A 17,490-nucleotide genomic window follows, 5' to 3' on the forward strand; every position below is an offset into this window, starting at 1 on the left:
GACACTTAAGCGGCAATATAACATGGCAAATCCACCTAACCTGCACACCTTGAGAATGTGGGGGGGAAACTGGAGCACCCAGAGGAAACCCACGCAGACACGGGGAGAAAGTGCAAACTCCATAGAAACGGTCACACAAAGCCGGAACTGAACCCAGGTCCCTGGCACAGTGAAGCAGTCGTGCTAACCACTGTGCCACCGTGTATCCTTACTTGGGTCAATTTCACCTCTGGCTCCTAAAGGCTTTCTGATCTTGCAAAACAAGATTATTTTTAAAAACCTGGCAGCTGCAGTCAAATGCACTTAACCCTTAAATTGCCAAATGTTTATAATCTATTATATCTAGAATCCTGCATCATCACGGATTACACCTGATTATTGAAAACTTGAATCATTTTTGTTTACCCGTTATGAAGACAATTTGCATTACCACAGCATACTTCATTATTTTTCACCTTTTTAGAATCATGGAAACCCGACAATGCAGATTCGGCCTATCTACTCTGCACTGACCCTCTGAAAAAGCAGCCCAAATAGGCCCCGTAATCACACCTTACCACTTAACCTGCACAATTTTGGACTCATTCCAGTGTTCTGGTATTGATCAATTCAGACTATCTTAAGATAAAAGCATTAGAGAGCCAAACCTGAAAGCAGAGCTGTACAAGGTTTCCTGTTGATGTGTGTATTTAGTCCAAGTAAAGATTGGATACAATAAAGCACCTTAACCCTAAATAAATTTAAACTGGCTGCTTGAGCAGGGAAGTTTATTTCCAGTAACTTTGACATAAAAACATTCACTGGGTAAAACCTGTTGACCAGCAATTGGAACTGCCCACATCTCTTGCCAAGATAGCCTGAGCCCCTAGATTTAATTCCTGATGATGATAAAATAATTTACAAACTGAAACTCCAAAGAAAATGTGCTGTTCTTCAGGTAGAATGAGTTTTAACCCATGGATATCCATTCAATAGGTTTACAATGCTGCCTCAAGATTCTACAGGTAAACTGCTTAGGCTCCTGAATGATTTTTCTTTTCTAAACCTGCTTCATGAATTTTGAAAACATTCTTGATTTTTAAGGAAATCAAGCATATTTTTCATATGCAAGCATGAAGTAAGTGATGTTGGAATATTTGAAGGTGCCAAAGCTGAGTGAGCTCAGTCCTATCCTTTATCAGATGTCCACCCAACCTTTTTTCTGCCAGCTGAGCAGTGGGATTTTGTGTGCATTTTTTTTCTCTAGCCCAGGTGTACTGATATTGGCACCCCAGTTGAATCGGTGAACTGATTTTCAATATCCCTAGGATACCTATGTAATTTTTTTAAAATCATTTTTACGGGATGTGGGCATCGCTGGTTAAGCCAGCATTTATTGCCCATCCATAGTTGCCCTTCAGAAGGTTGTGAGTTGCCGCCTTGAACCGCTGCAGTCCCTGAGGTGTAGGTACACCCACTGTGCTGTTAGGGAGGGAATTCCAGGATGTTGCCCCAGTGACCGTGACGGAACGGCGATATATTTCCAAGCCTGGGTGGTGGTGGCACTTGGAGAGGGGAACTTCCATGTGGTGGGTTCCCAGGTATCTGCTGCTCTTGTCCTCCTAGATGTGGGTTTGGAAGGTGCTGTCTAAGGAATCTTGGTGAGTAATCTGTGTTGCTGAGGAACCTTGGGAGAAGAGTTGGGACCCAAAATGGTGAACTTCCATTCAGTTCAAAGTACTGTTTTTCCACCCACATTCCCCAGCTTTCCTTCAATGCGGTGTAAAAATATAGTTGCTCATTTACTTTTTGTAGTTACCTAAAAATTCTTAAACCAACTACCTTGTTTTCTATTTGAAAAATTAAGTATTTTAAGGGTTTTGGAGCAGGAGCGAAACCTCTACCAATAATGGTAACGTGCCACCTAGAAGCAAGATCCAATGCATTGTTGCTGCAGCCCTTCCTGATTGACTTTGTTTCATGTTGCAGCAATGTAAAATTATATACTTGTTTTTTTAATTTAAAGTATTTTTATTAAGGTTTTCAAAATTATATACTTGTTAATGTGTGCTTTTTTTATGGCAGCCTACTTTTAGAGGATTCTGATGAAGAAGAAGGAGATATCTGTCGGATTTGCCAAATAGGGGCTGGAGTTACAACACCTCCAAATCCATTAATACAGCCATGCAATTGCACTGGTAGCTTGCAATATGTTCATCAGGAATGCATGAAGAAATGGTTGCAATCCAAAATAAATTCAGGTAATAGGGACTTGTAGATGGGTGATATGGTAGTCAGAATGATGCTTGGTTTTAATTATTTCTAACTGTTGAGTGGGAAGTGTTAGGAGTTGCATGTTGTTTATTTATCAATAACTTCTGAAGTTCTAAGTTATTTGCCCCAATTAAAACATTTTTTGCCTTGACCATATTCTACAAGGTTTCTGGGTATAGCTGCTCTTGAAAATACATACTTACTCTGAGACTCTGGTATCAATGTTGGGATGTGGATTCTATGAAAACCCACAAATTTGTTAAGTTGCAGGACAGAATCCGATTCTGGCAGGAACTAAATCTTCCCATTTTAGAAAGAATAATTGAAGAAGAAAAATCCCTGGAGATGATTTCAAATCTCAGTTGTATGATTAAGGCCATAGAGCAGATTGTTGATCTGCTGCCATTTCCCTAGATGTGGTTTGGAGAACCTACTAGATTGACAATATTATGAAAAATGTGATTTTTAACTTCTGTAAGAATGGAAATAATTTTGATTGATTGTGCATATCTATAAATAACCAAATATTGACTGTACAGTCCACATGTTCACAGTTCTCTCTTGACCTGGATTAACTGAATTAAGAGAACTGAATCAAAACTAGCATTCACCTCACATGTTGGTTTAGTCTTCTCTAAGATTAGAAGTATGTAAATCTGTCCAGGATTGATTGCTGTCCAACGGCATAAATCGACCAGGGAGCAGCAGCATTCATTGCCCACATGAGTATGGCATACATAGAAGAATGAATGGGTAGGGTGGGTGTAAGGCAGCCAATGATCTGGTATTAACAAACTAATAAATATATAACCAAACACATTAAATAGATATTGTGTACTAAACTTAATGCAGGTGCTGATTTGACTGCTGTAACCACCTGTGAATTGTGTAAGGAGAAGTTGCAGCTGGATTTTGAAGATTTTAATGTCCATGAATTGTATAGGACGCATGCAGATGAGCAGGTGTGTATCGGTTTGTGAGCTTTTAAGTGATTGTTTTTACACATGGCAACCAAAACAATGTTAAGTATAACCGTTGCATTATTTGTTTAACATTAATTTAATTTATGTAATATATAATTGATCTTGGAACAAATTATTTGGGTTTCCACCAAATTTAATGTTGTCATGTAATTCTAGAGACTTACTTGGGAAAAGCTTTACATCTCTCAAATCTCTGGAAGGATTGCAGGCCACTACATTTTAGTAATTACAACTTGGCTAAAGATTGTTCTCCCTCACTCATTTGGAAGCATTTATTTTTAGACCAACTGAAAGAATAGTCTCTTTGCAATGACTCTCTGCAATTTAATAGTGATAACGTTCAGCCATTGTTCCTTCAGAGAAAATGGTAGTAAGTCTTAGATGCTGCAGTAGGATAGTGTTTTGAGTCTTGCCTGCAGAATGGAGAGAAAGTGAAGAGGAATTACCATTGATGCATGTTCAAGTGCTCTGATGACTCCGTTTGTTCAGTCAGTATCTGAGGCATTGGGACCAAGAGAGTCCCAGGTTTAATGCTTGGTGCTGAATTGATCATTTCTGCCGAGGTGAGGGCATTACAATTGACCTCTAAGTCCTTGTGGGGCACTACAATTAATGTCATTTCTTTACACTTTAGAAAAAGGAAAATTAGCCAGAATTCCTCTGGTAAGGCTCAGGCTTTTGCCATACATGAATAGCCTGCTAACATTCCCTGTAAAAGATCATGTATCTTAAAAGACCATTGAAAAGGTTCTGAAGTGTGACCTATACAATGAAACCTTCATCCAACAAATAATGAATGGTTTTAGCATTGAACGAAGAGAAGAAAATTGGAAGAAAGAACGATTGTTTATTTTCATCTTGGCTTCCTATGACTTAATATTTGCAAACTTAAGAATTGTGGCTCAGGTTTAATCTCCTGCGCAAACCTGAAATCCGTGTGATTCATGTACTTCTAATCTCCCTTTCTTTGATACAATCAGGAAATCTACAATTTCAGTTTGCCAGCAAGGCACCCTTGCCTGCCTGCTGTCAGTTTACCAGTGTGATTTTAAAAGAACCAAATGGGCAGCAAAGTCACCTACTGCTGGCAAATTTTGTGTTCTTTCCTTGAAACTTTCATCACTGAGTTATCTGATTTCTTTTCTTTTTTCTCCATTGGAATGTGGGGTTTATCTTGATTTAAGTCTGATGTACTTTTCATGAACCTAATCATATTTGACTGATGATCAGTGTTGTCTGGTTCATTCCTGGTATTAAACATTATGATCAGTGTTGGCTGGTTCATTCCTGGTATTAAACATTCTAGAATGCACAGTAGTTGGTAGTTTACAGATGTATATTCACTCAATTCTAACTTGACATTTTTTGTAACTGAAAAAATACTTAAAATTGAATCTGCAGATTTTTTAATATAAGATCAGTTCCATTCACAATGCAACTTCACAGCATTGAAACATGCTTGTGCTATATATGAACTTGCGCAAGAAACAGGTGAAGATGGTCAAACCCCATAAATCTTTGTATATTTAATTATCAGTTTGTAGATTTTTAACTTTTAGACAGTGCATCTAAATTGTTAACCATTTCTTTAGGCACAATACGAATTCATCAGTTCTGGTCTGTACCTTGTCCTGTTACTTCATCTGTGCGAACAGAGATTTTCTGATATGATGGGTGGCACAAGTGAGACACGGACTAGACTTCGGGTAAGCATTTAAGTAAAATCTGGAATACAAGAATAGTAAGTTGTAAACTCCATTATTAATTTTGTAGCACATTTTGACAATCTATGCTTTGCATCAGAGTAACACTTTTTTCCCATGTAAATGATTGCATTACTATTGTCAGCTTAATTGTAAATAGAATGTAAATAACCATATGATTACATAAATCACTTCAGTGCTTTTTCACTGCGGTCAATAATGTTCTGAAAGTACTGCAATGCTAGGAGGGCAACTAGCACAGTCTAAAAGTTAAACAGGCAACTAGCAAAAATATAATTTGAATTTTCTTTAAAGAATATCTTTAAAGAATAGAGGGTTTCAAAAGTATGAATACGGTGTTATGAATGACTTGCGAACTTTATGACTTATTTATAAAGTTGCACAACATTTAAGAATTAATAACTTGGTCTGAAGAACCAGCTCAACTACTACATAGGATAATGAGAGAATAGATTAACTACGTTAAACTATGTTCTAATTCGCCACTGCAAAGCAAGATTATCTACCAGTTAGATACTGTTATGTTTTGAGTTGTTTCCATCCCCCTTTTTGGTACGTTGGGTGAAGCCAGATATGTGGTTTTGATATCCACTTTTCTTGTTCTTACTTTCAGTTCATCCATCTGGCAAGAACCCTTCAGCAGCACATACAAGATCTTGAAAGTAAGTTTTTTGGATACCTTTAGGGCCCTCAACTGTCATTGAACCAGTGGTCTTTGTTGCCCTTAATGGGAACTACTGTATTTTCAATCTGTCTGTGAAAACTGAACGTGTTGGCATGTTATTGTGGATGTCCAAACACCCCCATTTCAAAAGTCGTGATTCCATATGCGGAAAATGGACACGCACTCTAAAGCACGCAAAGATGTATTTTTTAAAATCTAAGTTTTGAGCATGCATAGTAGGTGTCTGCACCAAGTCTCAACACCCAAGTTTTAAACTCCTGGGCTATAAAAATAAATAAAGCACTAATACAAGTAAATATCTACATTTTCTCCCATCCTCTGTTTCTGTTTTACAAATGCTGCATGAACTTTCAGAAGATGTCAGGAACTTGTGGTAGCATGAGTCATGTAATCTTCCAGATTTGCAAGAAACCAAAACACCTGGCAGTGATATTTAACAAACTGATAGTGATTCAGAAGATAGCACAGTGGTTAGCACTGTTACTTCACAGTACCAGGGACCCGGGTTCGATTCCCGGCTTGGGTCACTCTCTTTGCGGAGTCTGCACGTTCTCCCCGTGGGGTTCCCACAGGTGCTCCAGTTTCCTCCCACAAGTCCCGAAAGACATGCTTCTGGGTGAATTGGACATTCTGAATTCTTCCTCTGTGTACCTGAACAGGTGCTGGAGTGTGGCGACTAGGGGATTTTCACAGTAACTTCATTCCAGTGTTAATGTAAACCTACTTGTGACACTAATAAAGATGATTATTGTCCTTTATCACATACAGTAAGCATGGGATCCCTGAAGATTACTCCGTCTACCCATCTCTGTTGTCTTGGTCGATATCTCTGATCTCAGGCAATGTACTGAAGTGGATCAATCTTTTCCAGTGTCCTCTATCCTGATATGTCTTCATAGTAATTAATTTGGAGCAGTATCTTTTCCATTCAGACTGAATCAAATGGCTTTTCATACCAGTTTCTGTTTTTCCTGCATTTGAGTGATCAAGCAAAGCTAATCTTTGTTTGTGTGCTTCCAATGTTGTGGTGATGTACAATAGCCACCAAACCTTTTCTTCAGTTCTCACCAAGGCCAGGCTCCTCCCTTTCCCTGTAGCCTCCTCCAGCTCTACAGTGCTTCAGGAACTTTCCGTTTCTCCCAGTTGACCTTGTGTACATTCCTCTCCCCACCCTTCAACTCTGGTCTCTTGCATATGCCCCACTCCCTTTGTCCCACCATTTGAGACCATGCATTCAGTTGTCTAGAACCTAATTTATGAAAACCTCTCCATCTCTCACCTTTGAATTCCAGAAAACCAATATATTTCACCATACTTTTGGTTACTTCTAATATCTCCCTTGGCTTGGTGTCCATTTTTGACTAATGTCTGCGAAGCACTTTGAGATGTTTCCAACTTTAGAAATGTTGTATAAATGCAAATAGTTGTGGATGATTAAATTCTTCTGTCAACTTTTTGTTTGTGTTAAAATTGTCTTGAGGCTTGCACATATTTGAGCAATATCCCTTTGTGTAGGTGATTATTTATAATTTGTCTGCCGATAGTTGTTTATCCTGTTCATCATGAACCCAAAAATAAGAGCGGCCTTTCCTTTTCATTAAAGTCAGTTACATTGTGATGGCAGCCCAAAAATATGCGTGCTCTGTTTCTGCTTTGCTGGCATTACATCACCAGCCAGCTGTGCAATGAAACAGCCATTTATAGCAGTAGTGGGGCAGCAGGGTGCCCCCCGACCAGGCTGGTCACGTGAAACATGCAAGGATTGAATGGGCTAGTCGAAAGGGCCCATGTAAAGCGATTGAAGGTGGATGTGGCCATGCTACAAGAGAGCACCTGAAGGTGGGGAACCAGATTAGGCTGAGGAAGGGGATGTTTTGGGCAAGTATTTCATTCGGGATTGGACTTTTAAACGAAGGGTGTGGCGATTTTGGTTCATAAGCGGGTGGCGTTTGAAGTGGGAAATGTGGTGGACTCTTGGGGGAAAGTACATTATGGTAAGCGGGAAATTGGAGGGAATGCTGGTGGTTTGAGTAAACATCTATGCCCAGAACTGGGACAATGTGGAATTTGAGGCGGGTGCTGGGGTAGATTCCGGGGGGGACTTTAATACGGTCCTGGATCGAAGACTGAACCGCTCGAGGTCAGGGAGGGTGTCGGCTACAGCTAAGCAGCTTCAGGAGTTCATGGAGCACATTGTGTGTGTGGGGTGGGGGGGGGGGGGGGGGGGGGGGGTGGATCCGTGGAGATTTGGGAGGCCGAGGTCGAAAATAATTTTTGTTTTAAGGGGCACTTCCAAATAGATTTCTTCGTATTGGATAAGCCGTTGTTGGCAGGAGTGGTAGATGTAGAGTATTCGGCAATAGTGGTGTCGGACCATGCCCGCAACTGGGTGGATTTACGAATGAGCAAGGGGGGGGGGGGGGCAGCGCCCGCATTCGATGCTGGATGTGGGACTGTTAGCGGAGGAAGAGGTATGAGCAGGTGAGGAAGGCCATCAGGGATATGTTGAGATTAATGATATGGGGGAGGTTTCGGCAGGTATGGTTTGGGAGGCGCCGAAAGCAGTGGTCAGGGGAAGTTTATTTTGATTCAAGCACATCGGGAGAAGGCAGAGCGGGTGGAGATGGAAAGACTAATGGAGGAAATCCTGCAGGTGGACAGGAGATATGCAGAGGCCCAGGAGGAAGGGCTGTTAAAGGAACGCCAGAGGCTACAAATGGAATTAGGGTTGTTATCCACGGGTAAGGCGGTATGGCAGTTGCAAAGGGTGAAAGGGGCGGTATACGAGTATGGGGAGAAAGCGAGCATGATGTTAGTGCACCAGTTGAAGCAGGAGGCGACGAGAGAGAATGGGAAAGTGAAGGACACGGGTGGGAATACGGTCTTGGACCCGGCGGGGGTGAATGGGGTGTTTACGGAGTTTTACAGCAAATTGTACGGGTCGGAACCCCCAGCCGGGGAAGAGGCGGTTTCTGGGAGGGTTGGAGTTGATGAGCAGATGGAGGGCCCAGGGGCCCCAATTGGGCTTGCAGAAGTAGTAGAGAGGTTGGAGGCAGTGCAATTGGGTAAAGCCCCATGGTACCTAGTGGAATTTTAGAAGAAGTTCCCAGGGTGTTGGTCAGGGCATTCACTGAAGCAGAGGAGTTGGGAGTGCTCCCCCCAACGTTGTCACAGGCGTCGATCTCCCTTATTTTAAAGCGGGGTAAGACCCGGGGAACTGTTGGTCGTACAGGCTGATCTCCCTGTTCAATTTGGGTGCTAAACTTGGCAAAGATCCTGGCCACAAGGATCCTAGACTGCGTCCCAGGGTGATTATTGCAATGGTCAGGTAGTGGGGGAGGGGTCAATATGAGAGTGGGTGGAGGTGGCATCATGTAAAGACACTAGTCTGGGGGCATTGTTAACGGCACCTCTGCCGTTCTTGCCAACTCAGTACTCCACAGGCCCGGTAGTGTGGCAACCCTGAGGGTGTGGGTACAGTGCAGGCAGCACATGGGGTTAGAGGGGGCATAGGTGTGGGCACTATGTGATAGCCACCGGTTTGCTCCGGGAGGGTTGGATGGAAGGTTTCGGAGGGGCAGCGGGTAGGGATCGAGAGATTTGGGGGATTCTTTATTGATGAGTGCTTCTCGAGTCTGGAGGAGCTGGGGGAGGAGTTTGAGTTGCCAGGGAGTAATGGGTTCCGGTATCTGGGATGTTGAAAATTGTAAATGCCTCCATAAAATATTTTTTTAAAAAGATAACACTTGCATTATGAAGGATGTAAAATAGTTTACCGGAGTTGTACGTTTATATCTTTTGGGAAAGGAGGAACATGCTTGGTTTCTTTCCTTCCGAAAAGAGACGGCTAGGATAACCGAAGAGAGGTTTTTAAAAATCTGAAAAGTTTCAATATAGTAGATGCAGAATGTGCATTTCTACTTGTTGGCAAGCAGTATAAGGTCACCAAGAAAATGTGGGGAATTTGAAGGACACTTCATTGAGGAGTGATGAGAAAGTGGAACACTCCCAACACTGGCTGAGTCAAGTAGAAGAGATGCCTACCTAGCTTTCCCTTGAATGCATGAGGGAGAAGAGAATAGAGTGGTGCTGATCAAACAGTTGCTTAATATTTAGCTTTTCATCTTGCACTCATAAGGACAAGTACAAGGATACCAAATGTATTTTCTATTTATAATAAGATATCAACAATATTGTTCAAAACACAGGTAAGTTTATGATTAAATGTCTCCTGTCGTATAAATTGTTGAGCTTGTTTGAAGTTTGCCGTACTTGTGTTGCTGAAGCTTCTAGTCTTCCACTCATCATGACAAAACATGTCATTTTTTTAATCAGCAATATTAAAGTTAAATCAGGAGTGATTGGTTCAGGTGGAGTCTAAACACCAAGTACTGATTGGGCCAAATGGCATTTGTATTTTGAAATGCTGTTCAAATAATTACCTTCCCTAATCTCATGGTCTCACTTATATATGTTCTGCCCTCTCTTACATACCTGGCTCAGTTAATTTTACTAGCCTCTCCCATCCGTTATTTCTTTCTGACTATTAAAAAATACTTTGCACCTGAGCCACACTCTCCACTGCCCTCTGCTGCAGGCTGCCCCGAAAATGTCCACCTCTAAATGTTTTCCTTTGGCCACCAAACTTAAATAAATGTTAATAAAATGCATCCCAAGTGTTACCTCTTGATAAATTGCTCTAATCTGAACATCTAGACATTTGATTCCCAGGACCTGCACTTAATAAATATATCACCTTGACGACTTCCAGTCTGTATCTTCAATTAATCTCCTTCAACCTACCATGAGCACCAGCATAGATACTCACTAGTTGCATAAATACATTGATATCTCTTCATTTCCCTTCCATTCAATTTATTCCTAAACCTCTATGATTAAGCAAACTTTGCAATTAAAATTAATTTACAAATTCAAATACAATTAATTGAATAACTTTTCCATTTATTTCTTAACTTTAACCAACATTCTTTCTATTTTGAGCATCTAATATATACCTGCGCAGTGTTGCATTTATTGAAACATTCAACACTCCCCACCGTCATGGGCTGTTTGCTGCAGGGTGTGTTTTCGTTTTGTTTTCAGTGTTGGAGCTGAAGCCAGACCAAGCAGGTGTACTGCTGTTCTCTGCCATCAAAAGACTATCTCTGGATCATTTGGTGAATTCAGAATTATAATTGTTTTCAGTAGTGGCTTTAACCTGATGTGCTTCTGTTAAAGATTATGTTTTTTGTAAGTCTTCTAGATGTTAAAAGGACAGTAAGCATTAATTAGTGTTGTACTCTTTGGGGGTTGTATTTGAATTAATGGTTGCTAAGATGTTCACTGTTCTAAAAAGGTTAACTTGAGTTCATAGAATAAACATTGTTTTGCTTTAAAAAATACTTTTCCATTTCTGCTGTACCACACCTGTAGAGTGGGCCATGTGCTCCCCATACCACAATCTATTAAAAGTTATGGGTCAGGTGAACTCCATGATACACTTTGGGGTTCTCTAAACCCTGGCCCATAACAAAATATACAAATATAGGAATTAGAAAGCAGGAGTATTCCATTTGTCCCTTGAGCCTGCTCTGCCATTTGATGGATCATGGTTGACGTAATTGAGCTTTCCTGCCTCTCCTTGACTCCCTTGTCAATCCAGAATCTATCTAATGCGGCCGTAAAATATTCAATGACCCTGCCACCACTGTTCTCTAGGAAAGAGAATTCTCCAAATTACCTTCAGAGAAAAAAAAAATTCCTCCATCATAAATGGGAGACTCCTTATTTTTAAACTGCTGAGTGCTGCAAATATAGTTTCATATTGACAAGTGAATGCTGGTAGAGGCGTTGCCTTGGAGAATGCCCCAGTTGATGGTATTTTTAAAATATATAAATTTAGAGTACCCAATTCTTTTTTTCCAATTAAGGGGCAATCTAGCATTGCCAATTCACCTACCCTGCACATCTTTGCGTTGTGGGAGTTAGACCCACACAGACATTGGGAGAATGTGCAAATTCCACACAGCCAGTGGCCCGGCGCCGGAATCGAACGTGCGTCCTCGGTGCCGTGAGGCAGCAGTGCTAACATATCTTCATTACTGAAGTTCATCTTTAATTTTGCAAGGAACTAACGTTATAAACTGCCTACTTTATGGGCAAATATAATGGGATAGTAAACCTGCTTCAGCAGATTAGGAATATTTGACATTTGTTTTCATCAGGTTGGCCTTGGCATCAGAAATATTGATGAGTAAAAATATTTGCTAAGCAGTTACCTCATCACTGCCACAGCACTGCAACGACTGTGAAAAGCCTAGCCAGTATCTTTTCATAGGCCATAAAGACGAGTATAACTTTTCAAATTTTGTACAACTAAAACTACTTGCTAATATTAGGCTTTTTAGAGCCATTTTTGCATTACTTTTTGAAAATTAATTTTTATTTTAAATCTTCACAGCTACAGATGAAGATTCTGAAGATGAACAGGATAGCTTTGACAGGATTGCTTAATGGACTCACGATAGGGCTTGTATAGCACAAATGGAATCATTGCAACAGTGAGGAAAGCCCCTGTAGTCTTTATTCAAATGGCTAAACATTCTATTCCTATTTCAATTTGCTTTTGCGAGAAATTGCTAGTGAAGCATCATCAAAAATAATACTGAAACATTAGGTGCAGTTTCTCAGTTTTGTGACTACACTTAAAATGATAACATGCTTTATAATTTGATAAAATAACAATTAAGCAAAGCTTTTTATTTTATAAGTTAGCATTAGGAACTAAGCAGAAAGGCAACACATTGTACATGTGTATAATCTACTTTTCACTTTAATATTTCCTGTCTTGGAGTGAATGTGGACATCCGTTTTGCAGCAGATTACAGGTCTGACTTGGATGAAATTTAGGCACAGAAACTCTCTTCAGCTCCAGAATTTGCAGGAGATCAGACGTCATGAGAAAATTCTATATTTAATCTTTTTTTTTCCCAAGTTGTTTCCTTTGAGCACATAAGAATCATAACTGTCAGTAAGGATCTTGCTGCAATTCTAAGATTAATTGATTGGTCAATTTCTTGTTGGGACTGGGTATTCCATTGACACATGATGTTGAAATGCATTCAATATATTGAGATCCAGGTAACATTGTCTGCCTTATCAAACCTAGATGTGATTAAAGTAATTATTTTCTTTGTCCATAAAATTATTAAAGGCATTAAGTTTAAACAAAATAATTTTCTTGTTACATTTTTGGCTTTTTGAGCAAATGTAATCATAAAATGCTATTACATTTATAATCCTATGGTAACATTACTCCCGGTATCTTCTTCACCATATGCTCTGTTTTGAGCAGTGCACAATATGTAATTTTATGAAGTGAATGAAAGTTTTATTTGGGTGTTTGGAAGAATTTTTATTCCTAGATTATAAGATAATTATGGATGAAGAGAACCACCCATCTTATTTCAACCAGGAATAGTGAATTATTTGTGACTCTAGTCACTCTTAAAAATATATATTTAGGTTCACAAACGGGAATACAGTACCTCCTTGGGTACATGTGTGTCACTTTTTGCACCAAGTACAAATGCAACTGTTTTACATTTTGTTTCATACTGGTCAGGTGACTATATGTTGTCAAAGATATTTGGAAATCTGGAATACAAGGAGAAAATGCAGGAAACTCCAGTCTGGCAGCATTGGTGCAAAGAGCAAGATGGTTTCCGACAACAGATCATCAACCTAAAATGTTAGCCCAACCTTCCCCTCTCTACAGCTGTTGCCTAATCTGCTGTCCAATCTTGGCTGAATTCACAGTTTGGCATGATAGAAATCATTTAAAGCAAAAGAGTATATTTCATGGGATGACTGAAAAAAATAATTAAAAAATTTGAAAACCAAAACCAAATATTAAACTTGAACACACAATACTTTTTCAAAGTAAATCTATCCACCTGACAATTTAATTATATTTGAAGCTGTCTAATCAGCAAATTGGACAATCGTGTACTACCAAAGTTCCACAAGCAGCAGGACCACAGCAGGCTTGATAATCCAAGTGGCCTCCATGTGTGATTTTATAAATGCCTAATTAATGTTTTTGTATTGTACATGTTACACTGAGGCTACAGCACTGAAATATGCTGCTCAGCCCAACTACTCTGTCACTGTTTATGCTGCACATAAACCTTTTGCACCTTTCTAATCCTATCCATATCCTTACTCCTTTTTCTCTTGTGCTGATGTAACATCAATGCTCTTTGCTTCAACTACTGTATATTAACGTTATACCTATGTAAATGACAACTGTAGTTTATCAGGCATCAAAACCCATTGGCTGCCCTGTTCTCCCCTCCCTCGTTTCTCTTTTCCCCTCATTTAATAATAATTTTATTATTGTCACAAGTAGGCTTACATTAACACTGCAATGAAGTTACTGTGAAAATCCCTTAGTCGCCACACTGTTCGGGTACACAGAGGGAGAATTCAGAAGGTCCAATTCACCTAACAAGCAACACACTTAACCAAAAAAAGGCAGCAGGTGGGAGACACTGTCCCAGGAAGAGTCCTGGTCCGATCTGCTTATTCAGCAAGATCTGCTTGAACTAAGACTCTGCTGACATTGCCACTACAAACAGGCAAAGTCACAGCAATTCCCGAGGAAGCAAACTGACCAGACAATCTACGAATCTTGGTGCGCCGTACCGGGGTTCGGAACATTCAGTCTGTCTCACTGCAGCAGACTGAATCTTGCAGGGGCCACCCGTCCATGTGGCGTTGCTGACCGCGACTCCAATAAAATTCTTTGTGCAATCAGCGAGGCGAGGGCCACTACGTCGGCCTTCTTCCACTCCCATCAGCTCTGGCTTTTTTCCCAAATATCGCTGGCAAAGGGTCCAGCTCAACCTCCTCCCCCACTATCCTTGTTAGCACCTCAAACATTCCCGCCAAGAATCTCCAACTTTTCGCAGCCCCAGAGCATGTGTGTGATTCGCTGGTCCCCGCCCACACTTCTCACACTCCTCTGCCACCCCCTGGAAGAATCCACTCATTCTTGCCCAAGTCGTATGTAGTCTGTGTACCATCTTAAACTGTATCAGGCTCGTCTTGCGCACAAGGAGGTCGCATTTAGCCTCCACCGAGCCTCACTCCATACTCACTCTCCCCTCCCGCTTCGGGACTTGTGGGAGGAAACGGAGGAAACCCACGCAGACACGGCGAACGTGCAGACTCCGCACAGGCGGTGATTCAAGCCGGGAATCAAACCTGGGACCCTGGTGCTGTGAAGCAACAGTGCTAACCACTGGACTACCGTTACCTCAGGAACCTGGGGAACTCTTTCCAAACCTTCCGTGCCAAGTCCCTTACCTGCAGGTACCTAAACTCGCTCCCTCGGGAGGTCTACCCTCTCCTTCAGTTACTGTATACAACAGATACCTCACCTTAATACATACCGTCTTTCCCCCACCCCCCGGCTCTCAACCGTGGTTTTCGCAACACCGACATCCCTTCTATCCTGAAATGTCTCCTCAGCTGGGTCTAGACCTTTACTGTGGACTGCTACACGTATTTCCTTGGCGCCATTGCCAATGCCGCCATCACCATAGCCCTCCTGCTGGACCCCTTAGAAGATCCATCCTAACCCACTCTGGCCCCTCTTCTTCCCACCACCAGCTCACCTTCTCCACATTCATCATCCAGTAATAATGTAGCAAGTTCGGCAATGCCAACCCTCCCTTCTGCCTCTGTCTCTAACCGGGTCCACTTAACCTGTGGTAACTTCCTGCCCATGCAAAGTCTGAGGTATTCTTATTCCGTTTTTGAAAGAAGGCCTTCGGTGCAAAGATCAAAGTGTTTGGAATATGAATTGGAACCTCGCAGAATGGCCATCTTCACCACTAGGGTCCTCCCTGCCAGAGTTGAGTGCAACATGTCCCACCTTTTCAGATCCTCTCTTTTTTTTTAATAAATATTTTATTGAAAATTTTTGGTCAACCAACACAGTACATTGTGCATCCTTTACACAATATTATAACAACACAAATAACAATGACCTATTTTATAAACAAAAAATGAATAAATAATAAATAACAAAAATGAAAACTAACCCTAATTGGCAACTGCCTTATCACAAGTAACACTCTCCAAAAATATAATTTAACAGTCCAATATATAATTATCTGTCGCAACGACCTATACATATTATACAGTATATATTAACAACCCTGAGAGTCCTTCTGGTTCTTTTCCCCCCCCCGATCCTGGGCTGCTGCTGCGGCCTTCTTTTTTCCATTCCCTCTATCTTTCTGCGAGGTATTCGACGAACGGTTGCCACCGCCTGGTGAACCCTTGAGCCGACCCCCTTAGATCGAACTTAATCCGCTCTAGCTTTATAAACCGTGCCATGTCATTTATCCAGGTCTCCACCCCCGGGGGCTTGGCTTCTTTCCACATTAGCAATATCCTGCGCCGGGCTACTAGGGACGCAAAGGCCAAAACATCGGCCTCTCTCGCCTCCTGCACTCCCGGCTCTTGTGCAACCCCAAATATAGCCAACCCCCAGCTTGGTTCGACCCGGACCCCCACTACTTTTGAAAGCACCTTTGTCACCCCCATCCAAAACCCCTGTAGTGCCGGGCATGACCAAAACATATGGGTATGATTCGCTGGGCTTCTCGAGCACCTCGCACACCTATCCTCCACCCCAAAAAATTTGCTGAGCCGTGCTCCAGTCATATGCGCCCTGTGTAATACCTTAAACTGAATCAGGCTTAGCCTGGCACACGAGGACGACGAGTTTACCCTGCTTAGGGCATCTGCCCACAGCCCCTCCTCGATCTCCTCCCCCAGCTCTTCTTCCCATTTCCCTTTTAGTTCATCTACCATAGTCTCCCCTTCGTCCCTCATTTCCCTATATATATCTGACACCTTACCATCCCCCACCCATGTCTTTGAGATCACTCTGTCCTGCACCTCTTGTGTCGGGAGCTGCGGGAATTCCCTCACCTGTTGTCTCGCAAAAGCCCTCAGTTGCATATACCTGAATGCATTCCCTTGGGGCAACCCATATTTCTCGGTCAGCGCTCCCAGACTCGCGAACCTCCCATCCACAAACAGATCTTTCAGTTGCGTTATTCCTGCTCTTTGCCACATTCCATATCCCCCATCCATTACCCCCGGGGCAAACCTATGGTTGTTTCTTATCGGGGACCCCCCCCCCAGGCTCCAGTCTTTCCCCTATGCCGTCTCCACTGTCCCCAAATCTTCAGTGTAGCCACCACCACTGGGCTTGTGGTGTAGTTCCTCGGTGAGAACGGCAATGGGGCTGTCACCATAGCCTGTAGGCTAGTCCCCCTACAGGATGCCCTCTCTAATCTCTTCCACGCTGCTCCCTCCTCCTCTCCCATCCACTTACTCACCATTGAAATATTAGCGGCCCAATAATACTCACTTAGGCTCAGTAGTGCCAGCCCCCTTCCCCCCCCCCCCCCCCCCCCCCATCCCTGCTACGCTGTAAGAATCCCTTCCTCACTCTCGGGGTCTTCCCGGCCCACAAAACCCATGATGCTCTTTTCAATCCTTTTTAAAAAAGCCTTCGTGATCACCACCGGGAGGCACTGAAACACAAAGAGGAATCTCGGGAGGACCACCATCTTAACCGCCTGCACCCTCCCTGCCAGTGACAGGGATACCATATCCCATCTCTTAAAATCCTCCTCCATTTGTTCCACCAACCGCGTTAAATTTAACCTATGCAATGTGCCCCAATTCTTGGCTATCTGGATCCCCAGGTAACGAAAGTCCCCTGTTACCTTCCTCAACGGTAGGTCCTCTATTTCTCTAC

The 17,490-nt window shown here is 42.0% G+C and overlaps 1 protein-coding gene and 1 long non-coding RNA gene across 6 annotated transcripts in view; one reads left to right on the forward strand and one right to left on the reverse strand.

The window, feature by feature from the left end:
• marchf7 (membrane-associated ring finger (C3HC4) 7) overlaps positions 1 to 12,880 on the forward strand; it is a 39,916-nt gene extending 27,036 nt beyond the window's left edge. For all 3 annotated transcript variants that reach the window (XM_072474690.1, XM_072474711.1, XM_072474700.1), the window contains 5 exons: positions 2,065 to 2,240; positions 3,106 to 3,215; positions 4,829 to 4,942; positions 5,574 to 5,622; positions 12,106 to 12,880. In XM_072474690.1, the coding sequence (XP_072330791.1) occupies positions 2,065 to 2,240; positions 3,106 to 3,215; positions 4,829 to 4,942; positions 5,574 to 5,622; positions 12,106 to 12,158 (502 nt within the window). In that variant the 3' untranslated portion in view covers positions 12,159 to 12,880. The remainder of the gene's footprint in view (positions 1 to 2,064; positions 2,241 to 3,105; positions 3,216 to 4,828; positions 4,943 to 5,573; positions 5,623 to 12,105) is intronic.
• The window catches only part of LOC140389981 (uncharacterized), a 222,113-nt gene continuing 209,248 nt past the window's right edge, over positions 4,626 to 17,490 (reverse strand). For all 3 annotated transcript variants that reach the window (XR_011934529.1, XR_011934530.1, XR_011934528.1), the window contains one exon: positions 4,626 to 4,961. This is a non-coding gene — a long non-coding RNA (uncharacterized lncRNA). The remainder of the gene's footprint in view (positions 4,962 to 17,490) is intronic.

The sequence above is a fragment of the Scyliorhinus torazame genome, chromosome 2, assembly GCF_047496885.1.
Source record: "Scyliorhinus torazame isolate Kashiwa2021f chromosome 2, sScyTor2.1, whole genome shotgun sequence".
In the NCBI taxonomy this organism is placed as follows: Eukaryota; Metazoa; Chordata; class Chondrichthyes; order Carcharhiniformes; family Scyliorhinidae; genus Scyliorhinus; species Scyliorhinus torazame.